Source organism: Podarcis melisellensis (genome assembly GCF_964234715.1).
Source record: "Podarcis melisellensis genome assembly, chromosome: 4".
In the NCBI taxonomy this organism is placed as follows: Eukaryota; Metazoa; Chordata; class Lepidosauria; order Squamata; family Lacertidae; genus Podarcis; species Podarcis melisellensis.
The window spans coordinates 54,345,181-54,371,099 of NC_138531.1; the positions used below are offsets into that span (position 1 = coordinate 54,345,181).

At 39.4% G+C, this 25,919-nt stretch overlaps 1 protein-coding gene and 1 long non-coding RNA gene across 26 annotated transcripts in view; one reads left to right on the forward strand and one right to left on the reverse strand.

Moving 5' to 3' along the window:
* Nucleotides 1–20,579, forward strand: part of GRIK1 (glutamate ionotropic receptor kainate type subunit 1) — a 151,808-nt gene extending 131,229 nt beyond the window's left edge. For 2 of the 4 annotated variants that reach the window (XM_081907992.1, XM_081907994.1), the window contains 5 exons: nucleotides 5,750–5,967; nucleotides 9,862–10,087; nucleotides 12,233–12,483; nucleotides 14,877–15,042; nucleotides 20,093–20,229. In XM_081907992.1, the coding sequence (XP_081764118.1) occupies nucleotides 5,750–5,967; nucleotides 9,862–10,087; nucleotides 12,233–12,483; nucleotides 14,877–15,026 (845 nt within the window). In that variant the 3' untranslated portion in view covers nucleotides 15,027–15,042; nucleotides 20,093–20,229. Of the gene's footprint in view, nucleotides 1–5,749; nucleotides 5,968–9,861; nucleotides 10,088–12,232; nucleotides 12,484–14,876; nucleotides 15,043–20,092 lie in introns of all 4 variants that reach the window. The other 2 variants (XM_081907991.1, XM_081907993.1) reach the window with 1 other exon arrangement.
* Nucleotides 1–25,919, reverse strand: part of LOC309368213 — a 148,246-nt gene that overhangs the window by 111,430 nt on the left and 10,897 nt on the right. For 10 of the 22 annotated variants that reach the window (XR_014167617.1, XR_014167618.1, XR_014167620.1 and 7 more), the window contains exon 2: nucleotides 25,442–25,524. This is a non-coding gene — a long non-coding RNA (uncharacterized lncRNA). Of the gene's footprint in view, nucleotides 1–18,042; nucleotides 18,912–18,957; nucleotides 20,225–23,102; nucleotides 23,508–25,102; nucleotides 25,178–25,441; nucleotides 25,525–25,919 lie in introns of those variants that run through there. The other 12 variants (XR_014167619.1, XR_014167623.1, XR_014167627.1 and 9 more) reach the window with 5 other exon arrangements.

Consider the following 25,919-nt stretch of genomic DNA (forward strand, 5'->3'; position numbering starts at 1 on the left):
ATATCACATGGTTGTACTTTGATAGGCAAAATCTAAGGATCAAGATGGCTTTGGTGTTGTTTTCACTGAAAGTAGTAATCTATATGAATCAAACTACAGAAGAAAATAATTTTCAATTAGACTTCATGCCATTTTAAAACACTGATAAGGCAAGGTGGTTGTTTTTTTTAAGGGCCACAATACATTTTGTGGGAATCATTATTTCATGAGCATTTGTCAAACTTCTATTGCTTAAAAATCCCCAAACTTAATTAATCACTTTTCTGCAGGTCTTTATGGTTTTGCCTCTTGTAAATGCATCCAGCCTTTGACACCCACAACGTCCTAACAGCTGTTGATTCTGGAAACTGCACAGAGATGCTCATTTTACAATGAAAGGAAATGAGATGCAATAGACGTGAAGAATCAGCGGTGCATATACTAACCATGTGTGTATATGATGTGTTCATTCTGAGGCTCCCATTAATAAGCTTTTGCCTCTATGTGAGGTGTGTGTTCAGAATATATGTTTAATCATTGTGAACCCCCTCAAAAAATCACACACTGAGAAAATCATGAGAATAGTGAAATATTTTAATAAAGGCATGCAAGTGAAAACATCCCTAGATCAACTCAAAGAACAATTAATATGAGGAATAACAAATTGGGGTTGAGTAGAAATCAAACATCACAATTTCATAAGCCTGATTTTCTAACACCAGTGGGAATTTGGCCATTGATTCTGTTCCCTGTAGTATATTAGGCATTTATTGGGCTAAGTGGGAAGGGGGCAGATGTCAAGCACAGATACTCATAGAATGGATTCTATCCAAGATGAATTGAAAAATCAGCGTCTTGTCCCAGTTTGTCAGTAAAACACAGACTAAGGTTTTACAGTATTGGACAGGTCTATAGTTGTGAATGCTTTGTGTGTGCAAGTGCCCAAATACGTTGTGTTCTGAATGGCCTGCCATTTTTGGAGTTTACCATCATCCACAGCAAACTGTGGGATGCCGTGCCTACTAGTTACCACTACCTTGGGTACATGACAGTCAGCCCCAACCAGACTCTGCTTGTCTTTGAAGAAGCTTTAAAAGCAAAAAACCAAAATTGTAAGTTGAAGCAAATGTTTCCATGTACAAACTTGTGGTACGTGTGGACTGTAAGTGCACCATCATTAACATGTAGAGTCTGAACAAGAGATGAATGGTTGCTAACCTCTGCATCTATTGTTATGCTCTTTCTTGTTAACAGAAGCTGCTTGTTGTGCTTGATTGGAAGCCACTGGTTTATTACATTTTAAAATGTGATGATCAGACTTTCTCTTTTCTACAGAGCGTGAGCAAAGTCTGGATCAGGATTGGCTGTCATGTCTGCCATAAAAAGGCACTAGAGAGTCTTCAGCAAGTATTGTCTGACTCTGGTTCTTAATAATAGCATTATTTTCTCACACCTCTTATTTAAGTTCTCTATACAAATACAGCATATTTTCTTTGAAAGGTTATCAAAATACTTGGCAAATTAATTGACAATGTATAGAAAGCTACACAGGTCATGGCTCCCACCTTACTAGCCTATTTAATGACAGTGAAATTCCTCTGAAATGAGTACAGCGTGCTGCTTTGAAGAGCAATATCTTATGAATGAAATAAGGCTAAGGCTGCAGTCCCATGTCCATTTCTCCCCCTAAACTCAATGACACTTCCTTTAGACACATATAGTATTTTAGTGTCATAACACAAGCCTGTGCTTGGTAACAAAATCACAATAATAATAGCAATAGTAATAATAATAAAAGAATAAAAAAAGAGAACTCCATAGGGCTTACGCAAGAAAAAAAAACCAACCCATGAATGTGATCAGGCTGTTAAGCATATTTTGAATCTTAGGTCCCCTGAAGAAAACCTTCTGATCCAGCAATTTTCTGTATGTGCCACAACTCTGATGCACATATAGAACTCCTAATTCACATGTGCTTTAACTCATGCACTTCACTGGGATGAATGGGGCAACAATAAAGCTCTACACTTACAGGTCTGCTCCCCTCAAAAAGATTACTAGGGGAAATTGCACATAGAAGAGCTTCATGTATGCATCAGAGCTTGCATGAGGATCTGGACTGAGGCAAAAGACAGCAATGATTTCTCTTGAATATCTTGTAAAAAGACCGAATGCTACCCAAGTAGGTCTAAAGGTGTTCATTCTTTAGCTGTGCTGAATCAGCAATCAAAATTTGTAAGTCATCATGGTCCTGTGAGCCAATTGCTTGCCTTCAGCTTCTTACTTGCTTAAGGCAGTTGCTGATGGTGTCCACTGACACTTTACAAGCTCAGCAATTTTCAACCTAACCAAATCTAAAAGAGGTAAAATGCAGACTTTCTGTTTTCACTCAAGCAACTGAGTTTCCTTATGATAGAAAATCAGAGGAGAGAAAGAGAAATTAGAATTAGCTAGAGGTTGAAACCTTTCAAAACTTCTCAGTATTTTATTGCGGAACACCTATCTAGGAAACCAATTTTCTAGATTATTCTTCCAAGTTGCAATGGTTTCTGAAATGTAGGTAGCCATTATTACCATCTATATTCATTAAAATGTGGCATTACATCAGTGTCTACATAATTTATATTCCTTTGCTGAGCTTTTAGTAAATAATGTTTTCATGAAGAACTGAATCAGCACTCTTTGCAGCTGCTTCTTGTGCTGGTTTAGATCAGCTGCAGATCAAATCTAAGGGCATCACCCCTGGAAGACTTGGTGTGTGTAAAAATAAATTGTATTGTTGGAGTGCCAGGAAAAGAATTATAGTGGAGATAAAGATACTAGTTTTAAAAATAGCATTTCTGAGATTAATAGGAAGCTTTGGCTGCAATCCTACATCTACTCACTGGAAGGTAAGTCATGTTAAATTCAGGAAGGACTTGCTTCTGAGTAATGAGGAGTACAATCCCAACAGTCACTATCCAGCTCTTACTGTAGACAACTAGTGACCCTGGGCTGAGATGATCATTCATATCCAAAACAAAACAAACAAATCCATTTAGTTCAGTGGTACTCGGCTGAGTATTGCTCTTTAGCTGCATATCTGCACTGGGTGCACACATGGAAGATTGCCTCTATGTGCAGATCTTTGCTGGATCAGGCTGTTAATTTTTAAGCAGCTCTGCATGTGCCATAAATATGCAGATCCCAATCCAAAACCCAAGTAATATGTCAGATTACCAATCCCATTTACAAAGAAACGTGTGTTTGGCAAGTATTCCCCATAAAATGGAAGTTATCTTTCCATGTATGTACATAGAATACAACACAAAATGAAAGAATAGAATCAGAGGCACCCACTTAACTCTAAGTAATTGGAGCAAATTCCCATCAATTACGCTCAAAATGCCTACATCAACATGCTTGGAGCCTTGACCCATTCTTAGCACAGACATATTGATATAAAGAGAAGTTTTATTTTTCAGCTATCATTTGGAAAATGATGGTCCTTTTCCAGCCATACAGTTTATAAACTAATAAATCTGCCAAGGCCATCGATCTTTTGTATTCATCTCACATAATTGTCTTAGAAGGCACAGCACTTCAGTGCCAAAAAATGTTTGCTGAACAAATTGTATCAAGTGTTTAGTATCCAGCTCAAAATTTGACCACATGCTGATGTATGCTTTAGTCCAATAAGCATTTAAGCATGTACTTTGACTCAACTGTAAATTCAGTAGGAGCAGAGACTTGCAGTTGAAGAGAAGATACACAAATGTGATTTCCCAGCTGAAACTAAACAGATGAGCATACAGACCCTGCCCGGTTCCTTGTTCTCTCCCTTGTTGCTACATCCCCCTCCTATACCTGGTGAAAATTAGCAAAGCTCTCTACTGGCTGGTTCCCAGAATGGGGAGCCACACTAGATGTGATGTTAACTGTGTTGATCAACTTGGTGTGCTCAGTTTCTATTATGCAAATACAGGGTCAACCCAAACATGAGGAGGAATGAGACAACTGTTTTGGGCTGTGGTCATAGGAACGCAGTGAACTGTCCCAATCCCAAGTGCCCCCAACTCATCTCATTATTGGCCAGTGGTCCTGCTGCCGCTGCTGCCAACACCGCTAGATGCCTGTCTGCCCCCTAGCAAGATAAGGGTCTGAGCCACCCACTCCACGGTGGGGGAAAGCATTGGAAAAACATTAAGTAACTTTAAAGCATCTTTTGAAAAGTTTATAAGTTTAAACAGCCTCTCTCCTGGCCACTTTTGACCCTTCCACATAGTGAGGCACTGAGCCAGGGGGCAGGAGGAAAGAGGGAGGCAGATAAACCTCCCTCTAGTGATGCTGCTGCTAATGCATTTTTTGGAGAAGAACACAGGGGGGGAGAAGACATGGGGAAGCGCAGGAAGAAGAGCACCATCGCTGTTGCTGCAAAGAGGAGGATGGGAGGGTGAGAAGAGGTGGCATGGCAGCAATATTTCTGCTTGCTTCAGGTGGCACAATCCCTTGTTCCAGCCCTGTATAATAGCTGCTACAAGGAAGCCTGAACCCACCTTGCACCCATGAGTTTAACAATGTGTGCGAGTATTAATTTCATGTCTACGTTTTGCCCAGAAGCTGAAGGGCACTTTGTTAATTTTCCCTGGATAAAGCAGGAATAGGAAGGGGAAGCAAGCAAGTACGGGAAAGGCAAAGGGAATGTGCAGGAGAGGGCCGTGCAAACATCTTGAATCAGTATTTGATTTGCTAATAAGCTTGTCTGTCAGCTCAGCCATGAAGAATAGACTGACTTCATGGTGCTTCAAGAAAACTTTTAATAATATTTCTGTCTTCTGTGCATTGAAAGGCTATGCAGGGCAAACAGGGCTGATTCTGACATAACATTTTGACCTGGCAGTGATGTTGAAGTGGTCCTGTGAGAATTTGTTAATTCTGAAGGGCCTGGATGTCAGCAGACTCTCTAAAAATGGTTATATATATTTAATGGGATCACTTCATAAAGTCATCCAATGAGCACCAGATATTAAGTTGGAACCATTTTTACTGGGGCAGGGATGGGAAAATGGGTTCAAATTAATGCAATAAACATATAGATAGAACTAAATCTTTAATGTGGGGAAAGAATTTTACTTTCAACAATTAAATAACATGAAAATTATCCATTTACTGTCCTAAGCTTGCTGCATCTTGTGTTGCTTCACCGCAGTTGTCCATTATAGCTTAGGGTTCTCACTTTTAACCGTCCCTAAGAACTTAACTGTATATTTAAAAGACAATTTATGTGTTTCCCCCCCTTTTTCCTCTTACCCATTTAAGCTCTGTAGCTGTTCCTAAAGTAAGCCTATTCCTCCATGTGATTTCGTGGTACCAAGCCATTACTGAGGTGGAAGGAAAATAATTCACATTAATATAAGTTCCCTGTTCCTAACCACATTTATTACAGTAATGTCAATGCAACTTACATCTGAGTAAGTGTGTTCAGCATCAGAGCCCAATTATGTTACTGGGAACAGCAATTTAGATATATTATTAATGACAAAGAATTTTGGGGGGTGAATTTGGAATTCAGACCCAAGGACATCCATGTGTTTATCATTTAGCATTCATACTTCTTTTTCAAAGTATGTTTTCTTGTTTAGTGTTAACTCTGTATGTCCGCGATTATTGCATCAAATCATTGTAGTCTGTTGTTCATACATTTAGCATGTTCCTAAACGTAAGTCCGTAGAACTAGTTTGACATTTATTTCAGCCTATTGTAATACAAATGTTTTGATGGTGTTATATAGGATCTGAGCTCATGCCAAAAGCTCTTTCCACCAGAATAGTTGGAGGAATATGGTGGTTTTTCACCTTGATCATAATCTCATCCTACACTGCTAATTTGGCCGCCTTCTTGACAGTTGAGAGAATGGAATCCCCCATTGATTCTGCAGATGATCTGGCAAAGCAAACTAAGATAGAATACGGAGCTGTTAGAGATGGCTCAACTATGACCTTCTTCAAGGTAAGATAGTGTTTGCATTATCAGGTGACATTTTTTCTTGAACTAGATAGTAAATGTGAATGGAGAAATCAAATGAACCTGAGATATTTATGTCAGAATAGCTGCGGGAAACTGTGTGTGACCTGCACTGTTCCATTGCCGAACTCAAAGATCTTTGCTCAAAGCCATACTGCTCAGTCTGCAAAGGAACCCTCCATTGCACAAGCAGCCCAAAATCGATTGGAGCCACCAGTAAGCCCTTCAGAACTCCAGCTCAGCATTTGGGAAACAGCCAAAACTTACTGCAATAAAAGACAAATTGGGGAAAATGTGGCTAGTCAGTCTATAGAATCCCAAGTGATATATCACCAGTTGCCTTTGCTTTGTGTCATTGGTAGAATTACACACAATATCAAATTGGCACTTATGTTGGGCTAATTTGGACCAACTCTGGCAGTTATCTATCTGAACTAGTAGGAAAGATGTACCACAGCTAAGGAAATATAAACAAAATTACATAATTATATAATTTCAAAACTATGTTATATAGATATAAACCAAATATATTTTACACTCTCTTGTCCCTGGAGTATCAGTGGTGATGAGGTAATAGTAGCAGCCCTTCCCACATTTCCTGGGAGGGGGCTTCCGAGAGGAGATCTGCCAGAATTTTATGGTACCTGGGACACACGCCCAGGGACCATTGGTTTGCACCTTTAACTCATAAAATAAACCACGTCTTCAATTCTAACACATTTTATTCTGGAATAATCATATTAAATTAAATTTAGTTCACAGGGGCAGCTCTCGGTTTATTAGTTTCATACTCTGAGCCTGATTATGCCAACAAGCTATGAATATGGCAGAGCTTTATAAACAGCAGTTGGTAATCTCAGGGAGGAAACACCTGAGCAGATGCAGGTAATTATAGTTATCCACATCCCCACTGTGGGATCTAAGCATGATGCACAGAGGCAAAGCTAACCTTTAAGAAGCTATCACTGTAAAGACGCTGTGACAGATTGACAAAGCTATGGGAATTTGGAAAGGAATGTGCTCCTGCTATCTCTGCTGTTTTCTATGGTTGCCATCATGACTTTATAAATGGCTGCTTTCAGTTACTGACCACACATTTACAAGTTCAGGGTGAAACTGTGGGGTTGGGATTCTCAGCATTTATATTTCTGACTCTTCTAAAAACTAGCAATATCTAAGTGTATTAACACAGCTGCAAAAGTACAGTTAATGACAAACTTCCTTGATACCTCTGTTCATAAATAAAGCCTTCCTTGCTGCTTGGAAATGGGGTTAATAAACTAACTGCATTAGTATTTAGTATTTCTATTGTTATTCTGTTGGTGTTCTCCATAAAAGCATCAAAATAAATAGAATTAAAGAATAGTTGTATTTTTAAACCATTTACCCATTTTTTCCCTTATAATAAATATGTACATTTCTCCTATTGCATTTATAAACATGTTTTTGCTAAGATGGCTCTGGAGGCTACAGCCGAAATGTTCTTTTTTTAATACTGTGCACACTTATAAATCATGCAACACAGAGAATCTGAAATGCCACCATACAAGAAAGGTATTGCCCCTCAGAAGCCCATACCAGGAAAGAGTGGTAGCAAAGCTTTCAGGGCATGACAAATATTGGAAGTGCCCTGAGATGGTGTCAGGCTTGGGCTGGCGGGCAATGTGGAAAGGGAGGAAGAGGGGAAGCTGAAGTGCTGGAGCTAAGGCTGGAGAAAAGAAATCCCAACCCTTCCTCAGATACAACACCTCTGGATGGAAAGGCAGGAATCCCAGCTCTCCTATGCTCAGGAGAGGAGAGCCTCATGGAAGCTGCAGAGGACACCCAACAGATGCTAGGAGTAGTTGAACAGGAGTCAGAAGAGTGCAGCCTTGTTACTTAAGACCTGGTCATGTCTCACAGGTGAGAACAGATTCACCCAGCCAGATACAATGTGGACTGTGATGCATGCAAAAAGCCTGTACATTTGTGTGGCAGCGTAATGCCAACACAAACAACCAGGCCACTAAGGGAGAAAGGCAAAACACTTGCAATGTCAGTCAGTCAAATTTATTTACTAAAAACCACTGGTCATAACAAAACATGCAATTGATTTAAAGTTACAGATAGGTAGCCGTGTTGGTATCTGAAGAAGTGTGCATGCACACGAAAGCTCATACCAAGAACTAACTTAGTTGGTCTTTAAGGTGCTACTGGAAGGATTTTTTATTTATTTAAAGTTAGTTTCCAGAAATTGCCATGTGCCTGATGGCCACACGAATCACTTCTAAGTTGTGCTTCAGTGCTAGTGATGCTTTAAGTCATTCTCTCTCTCTCTCTCTGTCCTTGTTTGCTTCTAAACACAGAATCATAATTCCTTATTGTTACCGAATTGTTCTGAGGTAGATTTTATTGGTTTTACTGAACTGTAGCACTGTCTTAATTTTGTATATTATTTTATATGTCACCTAGAGAAATATTTTAATTAGGTGATTAATCAATGGAATTAATTAATAAATTACTTATTTCACAATACTGCTGTAAGGATAAATACTGTAATTTGGCACACTGAAACCAGTTTTGCTAATTAATTACAGATTTGTGTTGACAGAATGTGTGTGTCTTTCCAGATTGCAGTTATGTGGAAATTTATGTTGCCCTACAGTAAAATATGGGTTATACAAGTGTTTGCGATGGTATTCAACGCGTACAAAATAACCTTGACATTTAAGTCAAAAACAATGTTTTGTTTAAAATAGCATACTAGAAGAGACATAGTAAAAGTTCAAATACTGAAAAGTCTAAGGTTAAGTTTCTGCTTAAAGATAAGGTAACATCTCACTGCCTTGGGGCCATCCCAGAAGATTATATTTACAGAGACAGTCTGTCTCGCAAAGTATTGGCTACACCCATCCATGAATATAAAGACTCTGTAATGGGATTCAACTCTTGTTTGGTGAAGGCAGTAGGGACTTTATTCACAAGCTGTTTCCTTAAAGATTTATGGGAGAGGATCCTTTTAACATGATGGAAATGTACTGGTTTCTATGCAAGACTAGAAATATAAGCATCAGCATGTAAGATCCTGGTACCATCCAAAGTGATATTCCTATTCTGTAGGCAAATCTCAACTTCTTAAGTATTTTTTTTAAAAAACCTCAGGTGTTTTCCGGCAAATAGAGATGTATAATTGATTTGAATAGCAGATATCACTAGCAAAAGATCATATCCCAGTCAGTGATGGAAGAACAAGGCTGGGACTATAATGTTCTTTATGGATAAAAAAAAAGCCACAGTTGTGTTTTGGGCTCTATAAATTTAAAAATTGAACCTGTATTTTGAATATTCAGTAATTAAACCGTTCACCTGCAATTTTATCATGGAGACCAGGGGCCTTAGTTATCCTGAGCACTCTTTTAACTTCCTGAATTCTTTTTTATTAGTTTGCCTTTATATTTTTGTTTGAAGCTGACAAACTGTCTTTATCAGACTGGACTATTTTTAAGAACAATACAGTACATTCTATCACAGCTGAGCAATAGCACAGCTCTTTTCCTATAGAACACCTGGCAGTAATTGTTCTGTACTGTCCATTGGTTTTCCATTGTAGGTCTCACTGGGTCACAAACAGACCACAGGCCTCTATGGTATTTTGTGACAAATGGTGTTAAAAGAAGCCATGTGCTCATTATATTAGCTGTTGGAAATTTGTAAAAATGCTGACCCATAAGACTACATTCAGCAGAATATATCTGAATGGAAAAGATTCCCAATTCTCAAAAGATTCTCCTACACTCAACAACTAGAGCTGATGCCAACTAGCAATGTGAGGGTTTGAAAATATATATATATAGCGTGTGAATAGGACCTATTTCTGACGCTTGTGACTTCTATTCTTAGAAATCCAAAATATCAACTTATGAGAAAATGTGGGCATTCATGAGCAGCAGGCAGCAGACAGCGCTGGTAAAGAACAATGACGAGGGAATCCAGCGTGTGCTCACCACCGACTATGCTCTGCTGATGGAATCAACTAGCATAGAATACGTCACTCAGAGGAACTGTAATCTCACCCAGATTGGAGGGCTCATTGATTCCAAAGGTTACGGCGTAGGAACTCCCATTGGTAAGAAGTGTATTAATATCAGTGGTGATTGCTAGACTGTGATAGGTAAATTAAAATCCTTTTTATCTGACACATTCACTGCTTTGCAAGAGCTCTGATAGGTCGAAAGAGTTCCAATGTTTTTCACAAATATCTCCGAATAAGCCCCACAAGCTATTATTTTATATTCTTTTATATCCTCTTCTCATTTTAATAACGAGAAAAAACAAAGAGGCGTTCAAAATTGATGGAACTTTCCTCCCGTAGAGGTTCAACTAAAACCCAGGCCTCAACAGCAGCAAGATCAATTGCATTGACCTGGTAGTTTCTAGCATTTCCTGCCCTATTTCCCTACCAGCTATTTTTGCTTCCTCGGTTGTGCTTGCCTTCTTTAAGGCACCAAGGTGGGCTACTAGGGCAGCCAGGCTGGGGCCCTTTTCATCAGAAGAAGTTATAGATGGAGATGGGTACTTTGAGGGGGACAGTTGCCCTTTCCTTTCCCCTTCTGTACTTTGAAAACATGCCTGGCACTCACCAGATAATTGTTCCTCAGTTTCCTTGGTCCTATAGAGGAAAGAGTAGATTTCATGTCAAGTGCAGGCCTCTCCTTGTAACATCTAGCAGTTTATTCTTCTCCAGATTCATAATATGCAGGCTGCTCTCAGAAAAAGCAAGAGTAAAGCCAGGCACAAGGCCTCTTAGGGAAAGCCCAGCAAGGCCCCAGTCATCTGGGTACATTGGACCACACCTAGCACAACAATGGCATGTTTGGCATGAAAGGGAGTAATTATACTGGAAGTCTAGGGGAGCCCCCTGGGCCATGTTCTCCACGCATGTAGAGCTACAACCTTAATATGACTAATAAATACTTTCAATAATTTCAGTAAATTTGAACAATTGTGTCAGTTCATCATTCCAGTTTAATGCTGCTGATTTTTAATATTAGGATTCTAGATTAGCTTTTAGGACTAGGTTTATCCAAGTTCTCTTAATTTGTAAAGTATTGTTGCATTTTGACTAATGTTTCAGACTGTATTTGAATTTCTTTGATGACAGCAGTTGTCAACCACTACCCCCAGGAGAAAATGCAAAGGTTCCAAGATAATGATTGATTCACTGTAAAGATTTCAGGGCAGTGATAAAGATTCTATGCTTCAAGCCCAAAACAATGAAGGAATAAATTAGAACAGATGGTAGCTCCTTAGGGAGAACGTATGCATCAGAAATACAGCTGGGGGATGTAGTTATAAGAGGTTTCTTATATGATTAATATGAATTTAAAGAAAGATTTGGGAAGATATGTATGTGTTTATGGTGAAATCAATAATTTCAATGTCATCCATACAATTGAAACAAACAAAAAAGTTAAAATATTTCATAAGCTACAATGCTCGCAAAGTCAACAAACTCAAATGTTTTCTTGCATTATTGCTCTGCAGTGTTGTTGAACTGCCAACAACAAAAAACAAATGCACACGATGACTGATGGGAAAGTCAGGTTTCTCCAGGATTTACAGACATCTGACAACTTTGTCAGCCTTGCCACTATCAGGTGGTGTTGGTTATAGGAAGGGATAGAAAAGTTTGTTTTGTCCAAATGTTAGGAAAATATTCTTCTACATAGATGGAACGGTTAGAAAACCAAAACTCCAAGGTACTTCCTACATTAATAATATACATGTTTCAGGATTGAACTCTTAACACTGAGAACTTTATCTGTGATTGAGGCATGGTCAGTGCTGGATAAATTAAAGGTTCAGGTGTCTGGCTGTAATATTACTTTCCGATTGGATAAAGAGCAGTGTTATCCAACGAACATAAAACTGGATCTGAGGTCAAAGTCCTACTAAGCCATGGGATCAATGGCTGAACAAAGAAATCACCAAGATTCAAAAATATTAAAAAGAACTATTGCCCATTCTGTGTGGTATAACAAGCAATATGAATAACCAGCGTAAGTAACATTGTTAAAAAGTCCAGTTCTGGATGCCTTGAATGCACATTGTATATTTTAGTGCTCTTGATAATGTCAACTTACTACTACTACTACTGCTGCTGCTGCTATACAAAGAGCTGGATCAGACTGATAACTCTACTTTTGCCTGTGCTCTTGCCTGAATGTCATATTCAATCCTTCTTGTTTTGCTTCCCTCCCACCCTGCCCAGGCTCTCCTTACAGAGACAAAATCACTATTGCCATTCTCCAGCTACAGGAGGAAGGAAAGCTGCACATGATGAAGGAGAAGTGGTGGCGAGGCAATGGTTGCCCTGAGGAGGACAGCAAAGAAGCCAGTGCCCTTGGTGTGGAGAACATTGGGGGCATCTTCATAGTGCTTGCAGCAGGACTTGTTCTTTCTGTGTTTGTAGCTATTGGAGAATTTATTTACAAATCGAGGAAAAACAGTGACATCGAACAGGTAGGTAGAGTTTGAGTGAGTCTGTGTGGTACAAAAATGTGTTTGCGTGTGGTTTGAGATTGGGAGACTGAACCCCAAAACTGCTCCCTCTCCATAGATTCCAAAGGACTATCGTTGTATACAGGGTCATTTGCCAGCAGCAGCTGTCAAGGTTATGTTGTGACCTGGCAATACAGTACTTGCCGAGAGTCTATCTCGGCCTCTTTCTGCATAACTGCTTCATTGCAAGGCAGAATGCAGCGCTTATGCTACCTACCTAAGAAGCAGGTCAAGACCCAGGTTAGGTTTTTGCAGGCTTTGGCATTTCAGTGCAAGAGCTCCCATGGGAATCTCAGCTTTAGAATAGGCTCTATGAGTCAGACTCCTCCACTAACAGTCTGCCAGACTTTCTGGCACTGCCTTGTGTACATTTGTTAATGAGGAAAGGGAAGTACCAAGGGCTCCATCCAATTTTTGATACTTGGCAAAACTGTGCAGAACTTTTTGGCACAGTTAATATTGCACACAGTTGTTGTTTTATTGTCGGAAATCAAGCATAGGCTGGCTTGGAAGGAAATAAGGCAGAAATATCTAGCTCTGGATGTAGCCTTGCTGTATTTCCAGCTGGAAATGTATGTACCAGTTGATTTGGGACATCCTATAATGAAACCAAAGCAGATGATCGAGAGCTAAATTCCCAACACTAGTACAAGAGAACAGTGCCTTGGCACCTGCTCCTCAAACAGAGAGGTTACAACGTCTCTATGAGGTTCAGAGGTGTTGCTGACATGCCCATCATAAAAGCTGCCAGAGTGGCTTCAATTCATTACTTCCGGAAAAGCCGTGGCCGATCCTGAGATTATAGCATGGGCGTTTCCTTTGCTATGCAGCAACAGAGAGCTTTCCAGCTCTGCTCGAATAATGCAGGAGGCTGCTGCAGCCACTGTGGCTTGAGGCTCTGCATGTCTGAACCACTATGGATAGGATCAGCCTGCTATTTTGAAATCTATATTTATAACCCTACCTTTGGAACATTTTTACCTTAAAATTAGCAAATAATGCATGGCGAGTTGCCTGATAGATGGTTGCTTTGTTATTAGAGCAACTATATAATACAGTAAAGGTCAGTTGCTTCTATGCAAATCCTGTTAAAATGACTGGGGACTGCACAAGAACAGTGTTTGCTGGGTGGCATCTGTTTTCTACAGTCTTGAAGCCAGTAAGAAACAACACATTCATTTCTGTGAAACTGATAAATTCCTCCTATGTACAGATCAGCATTCTGTGCATCACAAGAGGAGAATTCTGACATAATACATATATATTATGTAAAATCATCTCAGTGTACGGCAGAAACTTGTAAAGAGCAGGGATGGATGAGCAGTTGCCCCTATTTTGTTTATCATTATGCAGGTTGGTAGGTTCTGCCTTGTATACTGTAATGTCTGCCTTAAAATTTACCTTGAAAAATTTAGAAAATTAATGTTGGCATAACTTTCTTCTTTGTTTTCATTATGAGATTATGTGTAAATGTTAATTGTCATCAGGATTCCTTTTTGTGCTCTGATTTAACCAATGTACACAGGCTAATCTTATCAAGATTCCTTTTTGCATGGTGTCAGCAGAATTTTTTGGGGGGTGGAAGTACAATACGGCATCAAACTCTCTGCATGTGCAGAAGTTTGAGAAGTCAGAGAATCAAACCCAGAAAAATGGTGGATTGGTAACACATCACTGCCGCTCAGAACCCCAAAATCTCAGAAGAAATCTCATATGCATCCCTGGTGAATGGTAATATGGGTATTATTCTGCTCTTCTATCATTATTCAGTGAAACAATTAAGAGAACTGTGAAGGGTAAAGCATTCATACAGATTGCTTGGTTCTTGAAAATATGAACATTAATAATCTAAAGTACAAATATACATGATCTCCAAAGGTTAACTTATGGCACCTCCAGACTGCCACTATTTTGCGGCAGGAATTCAAGCACACACTGGACGTTTAGGTTTGCTTAATGAAGCATGGATTAAAGGGCTCTTTCACCCTAGCACCACAAATGCATTTTTAAATGACTTTTTGCTGTTTGGAAAGATATAGGAAAATACAGTGAAAAGTATGGAATGAACAAACAGGAAGACATACAAACACCCTACAAGCAAATCAGGATAAATGCTCAGTAAAGACAATATATAATCAATCCTCCACATAAGCTTTGTGCAAGAAAATCTTGATGAATGCTCAGTAAACAGGTTGTCTGGAGGGGCCATTAATTTTTCGTTTTTTTGACAGTTTTCATTTCCCATTTCCTACAGTTTTGGTATCATTCTTATTTTAAACTTTGTTGTTGGTTTGCTTAACCATTATTATCTTTATTTTTCTTTTTTCCATCTTTTCCTTTCTGCATGCGAAAAGGCCTTTTGTTTCTTTTATGGACTGCAGTGCAAGCAAACACATCCATCCAACTCCACTTCTGGGACTACCTTATCTACGGAGTTAGACTGTGGCAAATTAATTCGGGAGGAACGAGGGATTCGAACACAACCCTCAATCCATACTGTATAGTTACAGTAAAGCAAAGGTGTGTGCACCTAAGGCATACCTCTTCAACAATGTACATTAGCAGGAAACCATATTTTGGCTGGAATCCAAAGAAGAACGTGGTGGGTTGTGTTCAACACAGCACTAAGCTAAGTCAGCACAAGGATTTCTTCTTCCACAGTAGAACTTTCTCTCCCTCTCCTCCCCACAGCCCCTCTCTAAATCTCTTCTAGGTTTCCCCAAAAAACCTCTGAAGCAGATTTGAGGGCAGAATGTTGGGGAGGGGGGGGTCCCCTTTACTCTTGCTAATCCTTCTGCCAGCACAACTATTCAGTTGAATACTACCCACTGTGTTAAAGTCAGTTCTGGGCTAGAGTTTCTTATAGTACCCCACCTGTCAAATAGCTAATGGCTTTTGAAAGTGAGAGGACTTTCAAAAGCAGGTTGTGGTATGTTATCAGGAGCTGCTTTTCAAAGATTAAAAAAATCCTACTAGGCATACCTACCACTTGAGTGTCTAAAATACTTTAAAGCTTTTTCTACCAAGGCTTTATGTTCAAACTGTTGGATGACTCTCCAGTCATCCTGAGAATTGGTATAGTTAAAAATGAATTCTAAATGCCACATCACAGTGTAACAGAATGTTATAATTAATAACTGTTGTTTGGTAAAATACAGTGGTACCTCTGGTTACAAACTTAATTCCTTCCGGAGGTCCGTTCTTAGCCCGAAACCATTCTTAACCTGAGGTACCACTTTATCTAATGGGGCCTCCTGCTGCCGCAACACCGCACAATTTCTGTTCTCATCCTGAGTTAAAGTTCTTAACCCAGGTTAGAGGAGTCTGTAACCCGAAGTGTTTGTAACCTGAGGTGTTTGTAACCTGAGGTACCACTCTACAAGATACATTGGAAAGGGCTCCTACACATCAGATGTAATCCCTATCCACAATGCATTGGTTTGGAGCAGGCCAGCATTCTCATTTGTATAACAATGTGGAAGGAAACATACATCCCTATCCATTCTCTTTTATGAGGATGTTAATTCCTATCTACCTTGCAAGGTCTGTTGTCTTGGATCACTCCACCAGTAATGTGCTTTGCTGCTTACATCTGTTTTTGGATTGGGGTCAATAAATTTTTACCATTCTCTTTGCATGATTCAGCATTTTCAGGTAAGACAAATTTGTTTGCATTCTATCCTGGCAGAACTAATTAGAGTACCAGCATCTGAAACCAAGGGTTTTAGATAATAAGTTTTACCCTGCACTAAAAGCCAGTGCTGTTCTTTCTTATCCAGCCATAAGCTTTCAGGTGCCTGTTGACTTCTGAGAACTACCGCACAGATACAGACAGTTCCATTCTTCGCTGACAGCTTTGTGTCAAGATTTTGAAAAAATCGTATATTTCTAACTAAAATCCAATTGATAGAACTTACCAAATAAATTGCAGTATTTATATGTCATTAAATATCTAGACTTCACAAGCCAGTAATGAATCCGATTTCCAAATTACTCTAGTATAGCATCATAATCTGATAACACTGTCCATTTGCATATCACTTCAATTAGTTAGCCTTACTTGTGCTTCATTGTGTTGTATTTTCCAAATACAATTATGAGAATGTTATGGGCAAAATGCATTGCTGTCTTTCAAAGTCATAAATACACTCAATCCAGTTGGGGCCATTACATGTGTGAAAGCATGCTTCCATGCATTTAGAATGGGAAACTGCTTGCACCAGCTGTTTCCCTTCCCTGATCCAGCATCTGGAACTGTGTTTACAGAGCCCATTTTTTAAAACTGAAATCTCATCTATTATCTGTACTATGGCCAGTGTAAATATTGTAGAGTTGTAGTCAACAAAGTTTTACTCAGAGTAGACTCACTGAAATGAATGGACATGATTGTGTTTGAGCCACTCCTTTCAATGCATCTACTCGAGTAAATATCACTCATAATTTGTCTCTCTCCACCCCCTTAAAATTTTCCATTTTTCACAGTTGACAATGTTTGCAGTAGGTCCAGGACTTATTGGGAACCCACTAAGGACAAAGATTTCAAAACCCACTAAAGGCAACTTGTTCAACTTCAAAACTGCTCACATACTTACACCCCAGTTATCATTACTTCTACTTCAGAGCTAAACTGATTTGAGTGGAAAGTTATTGTGATCAGAATTGTTACCTTAGACATCAATAAAACTTTTAGTTTAAAATAAGATTCTAGGAACGAAACAGTGTCATCAGTTGTCTACTTCAAATTATGGTCCTAAATGCTCACCCCCTTTATTTACACAACATTGCACTTTTCTCCTCTTATGTAACCTTCAGTTTGGCTCAAGGCAGCAGAATAATATTTAATTTAATTTAATGCAATACTTTTATGAATTCTGCTTCCAATTTATGCCATCGCCAGTTGATCAACATTTCTATATTTCTATACTCCCCTTGATTTCCATGTTCTGTAAGCTAACTAAACCATGGCTACAAGCTGCGTATCAATGACTCACTGTTTTCTCTTGTATTCACTTTACCTTTGTATCTTGTTTATAAATTCCATGTTATAAAAAGGAATCTTGGCAAAGGAAAGAAAACAAGTCAATGGACATGTTGGATGTATTTCTGACAGGCATGCAACTTGCACATGGGGTTTGCATTCAGCTCCTGTGTAATCAATCTGGCACCAGACCAGGCAGCCCATTAGCCTGGCTTTGCCCTTGCACATTTCTATATACTACATGGATTTTCAATATAAATGGTACCAGAGCGACACAGCCATTTGCTGACACATGCACAACAGCCTTTTCCCACATACAACTCATGATCTCTAGATTATAGCAGATGTGTCTTTTCTACTATTTATAGCCACAGACACTGCTCATTGGCTGCTTTTAAAACAAAACAGAAACTCTGATTTATCCAATTAAGATAAATTTTTAATTATTTGAGCATATTACTGAAACTCTTGCTACCTTTCCTTCTCCATTTTCCTTACAATTCTGGCATAGAGCATTACAGATGTACTCCATTCCCCCCCCCCCCCGTTCCCACATGACCAGAATAATTTCTACAATGGATATTTTGTGGCCCTTCAGTTGGCCCAGTCAGCATGTCCAAGTGTCAGAGATTATAGGATGTTGTAGTCTAGCAACATCAGCAGGCCCTAAGAGTGGCCACTCCTGCTCTAAGCTTTTGGATTTATTTTTAAATCCTTCCTTTCCTGAATAGCAAACACTAATTAAACATTTTGAGATACCTTACACTGGCTAGCAGCAGCTTTTGAGGATTTCAGATAAGTTTCAATGAGCTGTGGTTTTTCACCACAAGCAATAATTTCTGTTGTCCATCTGTCCATGCATGACATAGACTAGAATTAAAAGAAAAACACCACTTCCAACATAGCAATCTTCACAATCATCTTCTTTGTTTTTAAACAAAGGAACTACAAACTCCCATTTCAGTGTAGTATATGGGAAGGGAAAGAATGAAATCTCTGTTGGCTGCCTACAAGTCTTCCTACATACCTCAACAGGCTCAGTGAATAATAGCTCGAGTCCTTTCCAGTTTCTTTCTTGCAATTTAGTCTCTTTGTTACAAAAGAACAATTGATTGCAATTCTTGAGACGAAAAACAAAAAAATTGTACATGGGTTTGAGAACTCAACTTCTGGTATTGGCACTTAGCTATATAATCTGGGTACCCACAAATGTTTATTACTGTTAACCTATTTCTTTGTTACTTCTCACCACTACAGTGATATGTTGCTGCTTAAAATGTTCCTGTTTAAACTGTTCAAGCATGAAACTTATCTAAGAAGTTCTAGTCACTCTTTGAAAAAAAGAAAACAAGCATTGGTCTTGCTCCCTACAAACTTAAACAGGAAAATAAAGCTTTGGAAAAGCCTTTCGCTATTGCATTTTGGTCATGCTGAAAAAAGCATGAAAAAAGTTCAACACAATAGACAGAATTTTGGCTACATTTTCTGGTACAAAATCAGTAAGGGGCAAAATGACAATGAGGTAGAGCAGGTGGTGGGCAGTCTAATGAGCAACCAAAATAAGACTAAGTACTTGGGTGTAAGCTGATTTTGTTCTGTTGAAGTCCATGGCAATAAACTAGCTAAAATCCCAAAACTTGGATTTTGATCAGTATGTGCAAGTTTAGCCCAAAAATTTGTACTTAGCTGAGGTACCAATCCTAGCTTCACTGCTGCCTCCCTTTGTCAGTTATTCAGAGGAGACTTCAAGGGTGGGAGAGTTCACTCATTGTGCTGGTGGCAAGAGTGAGAGGGGTATTTCCTTGCATTGCCTAGGCAATGTTGTGTTGCTTCCCTCTCTTCTTTCACTCAACTGAACCTGGTGAGTCACTGCAGCACAGCAAAGGAAAATAGCAAAATTCATCTGGTTGCCTAATCAATGTGGGCATGCTTCCCTTTCTTCCAGTCCTTTAATGGGGCTCACTTCTCTTGTGGGGTCAAAGTTTGCAAACCGCTGCAGAATAACAAATTAAACGCATGGTTCAGGGTTTTCAGAAACCCACCACAGCACAAGCACCATTTTGCTCCAAAGTATTGATTTTGTAATATTTTGGCTCAGTGGTATTTAGATAAAAATGTATGCTGATTAATAGTTTATTTTTTTCAACTGGTAAGGCTTTGCAGTAGGATGCAAGTTAGAAGTCTGCTAAATCAACAAATCTTGGTTATCTTCATTTAGATTTTTAAGGGGCAACATGAATTCCATCTGAGGCTGGATATTATTAAATATGTGATTCTATTCTTTTGCAACCCTTATTTCTGTGTAATGCCAATTAGCCAGATTCCCAGCATTGGGACATACACATTTCAATAAAGAAGCAACCAATATTTACAATTTCTGGGGTCATAAAGAATCCTTTACACATCACACCCCTAATTCAATTCTGCAAATTCACAGCAATAGTGGAAGAAATCTAACTCAATGAACTGAGATATTCAAACTTCCCAGTTAGTATGTTGAGAATCTAGTTGAAAATTAATTGTGCAAAATAGGGTGACAATCTGTGCTAAATGTAATTCTTAATTATTTTTTCATCTCCCACCTTCTACTAGTGTCTTTCTTTCAATGCCATAATGGAGGAACTTGGAATTTCACTCAAACACCAGAAGAAATTAAAGAAAAGGACAAGAACTAAAGGGCGGTCGTCATTCACAAGTATCCTTACTTGTCATCAGAGGCGGACGCTGAGAAAAGAAACCATGGCTTGAATGAGTTCAACTTTCCCCATGGAAGAGGTCTTGAGTAAAAGGCAAAGCAAAAAAACTTTTTATGCCTACCAGACAATTGTATGGAGGGATTTTTAAAAAGAGACAGCTTACATCTCAGAAATTCAGTGTGATTTCCCCTTTTTTAATCTTGAGGCGGTACAGCAGTATCAGAACTCACATAAGACTGATGTACTACAAATCACCCAGGAAACGTCTTGCTTTTACTTTTGAAATGATTTGTACGGTCACCTATTTTGCATCTCTCTCTACTACTTCCCCATTCATTGCTGTATGTGCTTTCTAAATGAATAAAAACAGGGATTTTTCAGTATGGAATTATTCTTTCACTTCCTCATCAGAAGTCACCTGACATTTTCTTCTTCAGCATGATCACATTGAACTCAGGAAGCTGCCAGACAATGAAGGTCAAACCGCCCTGAAACCTTCAGGTACAGGACAGTATAGAAATTAAATAAATAATAATAAATAATAATACATAATCACTTAATAATGCAACAGACTGCTTTATATCTTGTTTTTCCTTAAATTATTATATATAGAACATTATTCAGCCAAAGGCCTGGTTATAGAGAAACGTTTTCACCTGGTGCCTAAAGATATGTAATAAAGGCGCCAGGTGAGCTTCTCTGAGAGCATTCCACAAATGGGGAGTCACCACAGAAAAGGCCCATTCTCATGGATGAGGAACACAAATAAGGGGCTCAGATGATGATGGGGAGTGGTGTTCCTTGAGGTATTGCAGTCCTGAGCTGTTTAAAGCGTTATAAGTCAACACCCACACTTTTAATTGGGCCCAGAAATTAATTGGCAGCCATTGCAGTTAGGTCAGAATCGGTGTAATATGCTCAAACTGTCTTGCCCCAGTGAGCAGCCCAGCTGCCCAATTCTGCACCAGCTGAAGTTTCTGAAACGTCTTCAGAAACAGCCCTATGTATAATGGACTGTAGTAATCTAGCCTAGAGGTTACCAGATCTCTGTATGACAAATGAGTGAGTTTAGTCAATATGTTAATAGGACCAAATGCTGACAGGAAGTTCTACACTTCCATGATGGGAAAGGGTTATGCTGATGTCCAAACAGCTTACATGAAAAAATCAAATACATACATACAATCTATCAAGTTCCCCCTGAATTTCATCCAAAACAAGGGTTGCAGGGTTGCTGCTCAGGTGAAATCAGAAGAATTTCAAGTGATGAAAATAAAAAATCTGATGAATATAGGGGAACTTTGCACCTCTAAAGGTACATTGCCAGACGAATTTGAACCTTTCTTCTCTGGCAAAACATACAAAACAGCAAGACTAGCAAAATTTATCAGAGAGATCTGCCCATCTCTAGGCTTCAGCTTTAGCTCTCAGATGATCTCAGAAAGTTTTCTAGGGCAGATCTATGGAGTTCTGCAGAAGAAGACAAAGGAGATTTTCTTTTCTCAGTGCCACTGTGGTAGTCACAATTCTGCTTCAGGCACTGAGCACACACAAAACCATTATTGTGAAGTAGCATTGTGTACATGGGCAATAGAGAGTAAATTTATAAACCATGCATGTTCCTCAATCCTCATTTTTAGTAGAAGTGTCATGCTGCCACCACAAGTGGATAGCCATGAGCGGAACTGAAGTTTATAAGTAATCAATTGTGCAACTGAAAAAGATAATTTCAGCAAAATCATGCCCATCTGAATAATGTGTGTGTGTTATTTATATGACATAATGTAAGTGTTCTGGACAGAGGACTTGGATTTTTATTTTTAGCATCCACCCCCTGCTTGTGTATTGCATGGAACAATGTGCACATCAAGGAACAAATGATTTTCACATCTTGAAAAGTCACAGTCATGTGGGCAATCTGACTAAATACAAAGAAATAAAGAAATAAAGGCATGAAAACTGTGCTCCCTCCTGCTTAAAGCAGGATTCCACCCTCCTGAAAGAAACTTTTCCTGGGTGTCATAATTATTTAATGTTCAGACGTAACAATACTTTTATTCAAAACAACACTCTCATATTCTTTAGCTCTCCAGGCCCCCTTCTACCCAGGGAGAAGGCGTTAACAGAGGGGGCAGGAAGAATTAAATGCACAAGTGAATTGTTCATTAGGAAATGTTTTGCAACCTCCTGAATATGATTGTGGGAGAATTTTTAATTCATGACACTAGTCCATTTTCATATATTTCTTTTAAAGAAAACTGTATCAACACTCCCCATATTAGCACATTATGCACTACAAATGACAGAGGGTTACTTGAGCCTGTTCACAGAATTCTGTATTGTATTTAAACAGGAAGCACTGCTGCAAGCTATGCAAACATTCACTTCACCTCAACATCCTCCTCAAATCTTATTACCCAAGATACTTGTCATCTGGAGATCTACTTGTTGATTACTCTCAGTGAGTCAACCATGTAGTACGAGGCTCAGGCACATGGATATCAATACATGACTATCTGATTAGGTAATAGTGCCATGCACTTTAGGCCCTTTCAGTGGAGAATTAACAGCTAGATCTTCTAAGTAAGGCAAATAGTCCAGCTGGTTCAACATTCATCCTGCTTCTAACAGAGACAAGCCAGATACCTCCAGGAAGCCCACAAGCATGGGCCAAAGGCAGCAGGCCTCTCCCTATGGCAGCGGTGTCCAAACCTTTTTCAAAGGGGGGCCAGATTTGATGAAGTCAAGGACTGAAGTTGAGCTTTTTTAAGGATTTTCCCCCAAGTGGCTGAGCTTTTCTTAGGATTGAAGTTGTTGAGGTGTGTGTTTTTTTTAGGATTTTGCCCCAGGAAAACTGCCACAGGGGCCAGATTAAGCCGACCGGTCGGCCTCCAAAACTGGCTTTGGACATGCCTGCCCTATTGTTTCTCCACCATCCACCAGGGACTACCATTCAAATATTTACCTTAACTAGTGGCTTCCACCACATCTTGTGAAAGTGAATTCTGCAAGTTCTATGTAAATGTTGTGTCAAACAGTACTTTCTTGGTCTATCTTGAATCTACTATCAACCACAAGTGCTATTAAGAAAGGGGGGGAAATCTCCATTATATTGATTTCATCTGCGCCATAACTTTTTTAAAAACTATGAGCATGTTGTTTTTTAAAGGCTCTAATGCTTAAGGTTTTCCTTGTAGAAAAGATGCTCCAACCTCTTGTCATTTTCATTACCCTTTCTGAACTTTTTCTAGTCCTTCAGTACGCTTTTCTGAGATGAAGTAATTGAACTGTGAGAAGTATTCCATATGCGGCTGCAAAATATATATTTTATAAAGACTATATTATGATACTAGCTGTTTTATTTTCAGATCCTTTCCTAATAATCCATAGCAATGAATAAACACAAAAGCTGGCATTTCCATGGAACATTTCACTATGACCCCAAGGTCTGTTGCATAGTCACAGCCGGCATACATCCTAACAGTACATATACAAAAATCGGACTTTATTGTCTCAAACTTTGCATTTACCTACACTGAATGTCATGCTGTTTCTCACACACCCAGTCTGGAGAGATCTTAGAATCATAGAATTTATTATTTATATGCTGTCCATCTGGCTGCATTGCCCCAGCCACTCTGGCCAGCTTCCAACAAATTAGAACATAAAACATCAAGCTGGAAGCGATCCCAAGGATCATCCTCGGTCCTGTATACCTGAAGGAGCATCTCCACCCCCATTGTTCAGCCTGGACACTGAGATTCAGCACTGAGGGCCTTCTGTCGGTTCCCTCATGGCAAGAAGTGAGGTTACAGGGAACCAGACAGAGGGCCTTCTCGGTAGTTGCGCCCGCCCTGTGGAACACCCTCCCATCAGATGTCAAGGAAATAAGCAGCTATCCTTTTTTTAAAAGACATCTGAAGACAGCCCTGCTTAGGGAAGTTTTTAATATTTAATGCTGTATTGTTTTTAACACTCGATTGGGAGCCACCCAGAGTAGCTGGGGAAACTCAGCCAGATGGGCGGGGTATAAATAAATTACTATCTATTCCAACCGCCTGCAATGCAAGAATATGCAGCTATCCCCTATAGGGACTGAACCTGCAACCTTAGTGTTGTCAGCACCATGCTCTAACCAACAGAGCAATCGGCACTATGCATCAATTTTCACCTTCCTGAATAATTTGCTAACACTTGAATATATGGTTGCCTAACTCCTGACTTGAGACTATTCATGAATAAATTACATAGGACTTTTCCCAGTACAGATCCTTGTGGGATATTGATCCTTAAGGGGCCCTGCTGATTACTTCTTTCCACTGTGAAATCTATCCATATATTCTTTGCCTCTGCTTTCTGCTTGCTAGCCAGTTACCAGGGGAGAAGACAAAAGCTGCTTGGTTCACTTTGATGTATTTCACCAACTCTCCAATTTTGTGTACAGAGGCTCCCACAGAACATAAATATGTCCAGTTGGCTGAGGTTCTGACTTTCCCAGAATGAACTACAATGGTATTGCAAAGCTATCTTGCCCTATCAATATTTCATGGCACAGATAAAGCAGATCTTTATAAATCCATAAAATAAACTTGGAGAGCCTCTGAAATTTGACAAAGGCGAAGCTAAAAAATGATAAACAGGGAATTGTTGCTTCATGCATCTTATCTATTTTATGTAACAGCTTAGTTTCTTCTCTGATACTTATCTGGTGTGGTTTAGACCAACACATGTATGTGAGAAAGAAGTATCTGAATGAGTGGTAAGACTGTATGAGAGGGGTGGGGAAACTCAGGTTCAGGGACTAAATGTGGCTCTCCAGGCCTCTCTGCCTGACCCTTGAGACTCTCCTCAGGCAACACCAACTCCTCTGTCCAGAGGCCCTCTGCCAAAAAGACCAAGGCCTCACCTGCCTTGCTTCATACCCTCCTTGCACGTTACCGTCTGGCTGGAATGTGTTCTTGAACTATGATAGTTCCTCTTGCTTGACAGGATGGATAATGGAAAGGGGTGCGTGATTTTCTGTGGAAAGCAGCTTACATACAGAAGTATGTAGCTAGTTTTCCCTCTTACCCTTCCCACACTGGTATGTATCCCCCCCCCCCCCCGTGGCTGCTCAGAAAGGAATGTATTCCTTTGGCTGAAAAGAATTCTCCACCCCTGATGTATGTGATGCTCTGTCTAGCGGCAAGATTCTTATGTTTCTGTATGTTGTTCTTAATAAAAAGAAAGTGGATTATGAACCTACCTGTTTCTGCCGAGTGCTGGCCTATTAGCAGAATCTATCCGGGCACAGAAGCCTGAGTAAGTACAGTACTCCACCCTTGGGACCTATAGGCAAAAACAATACCAAACACTTAAGTTTCTGTAAATCACTAAGGTACACAGTAAAGGGGAAATGCAGGTTAGATTTTTAGTATGTATGTTCCTTAGCTGTTGTTGCTTTTATTTAAGATCCTGCCAAGTTAGCTAACAACATATAAATCCTGTTCTAATGTGCAGTGGTTTTATTCTGGAAAGGGTCTCTGCAACCTGGACTTAGCACTGCAGAATCTCATAACTGGCACATTAGTGTGTGTTTTTCCTCAAACCTTCTCAATTAACCAAAGAAGATATTGTGTATCTTTACTTCCTAATGGCTGGCTGTGCTAATTTAACTCACAACTGAAAAACTGAGCAACAGACATTTTAGATCATGATCATCATCATCATCATCATCATTTGAG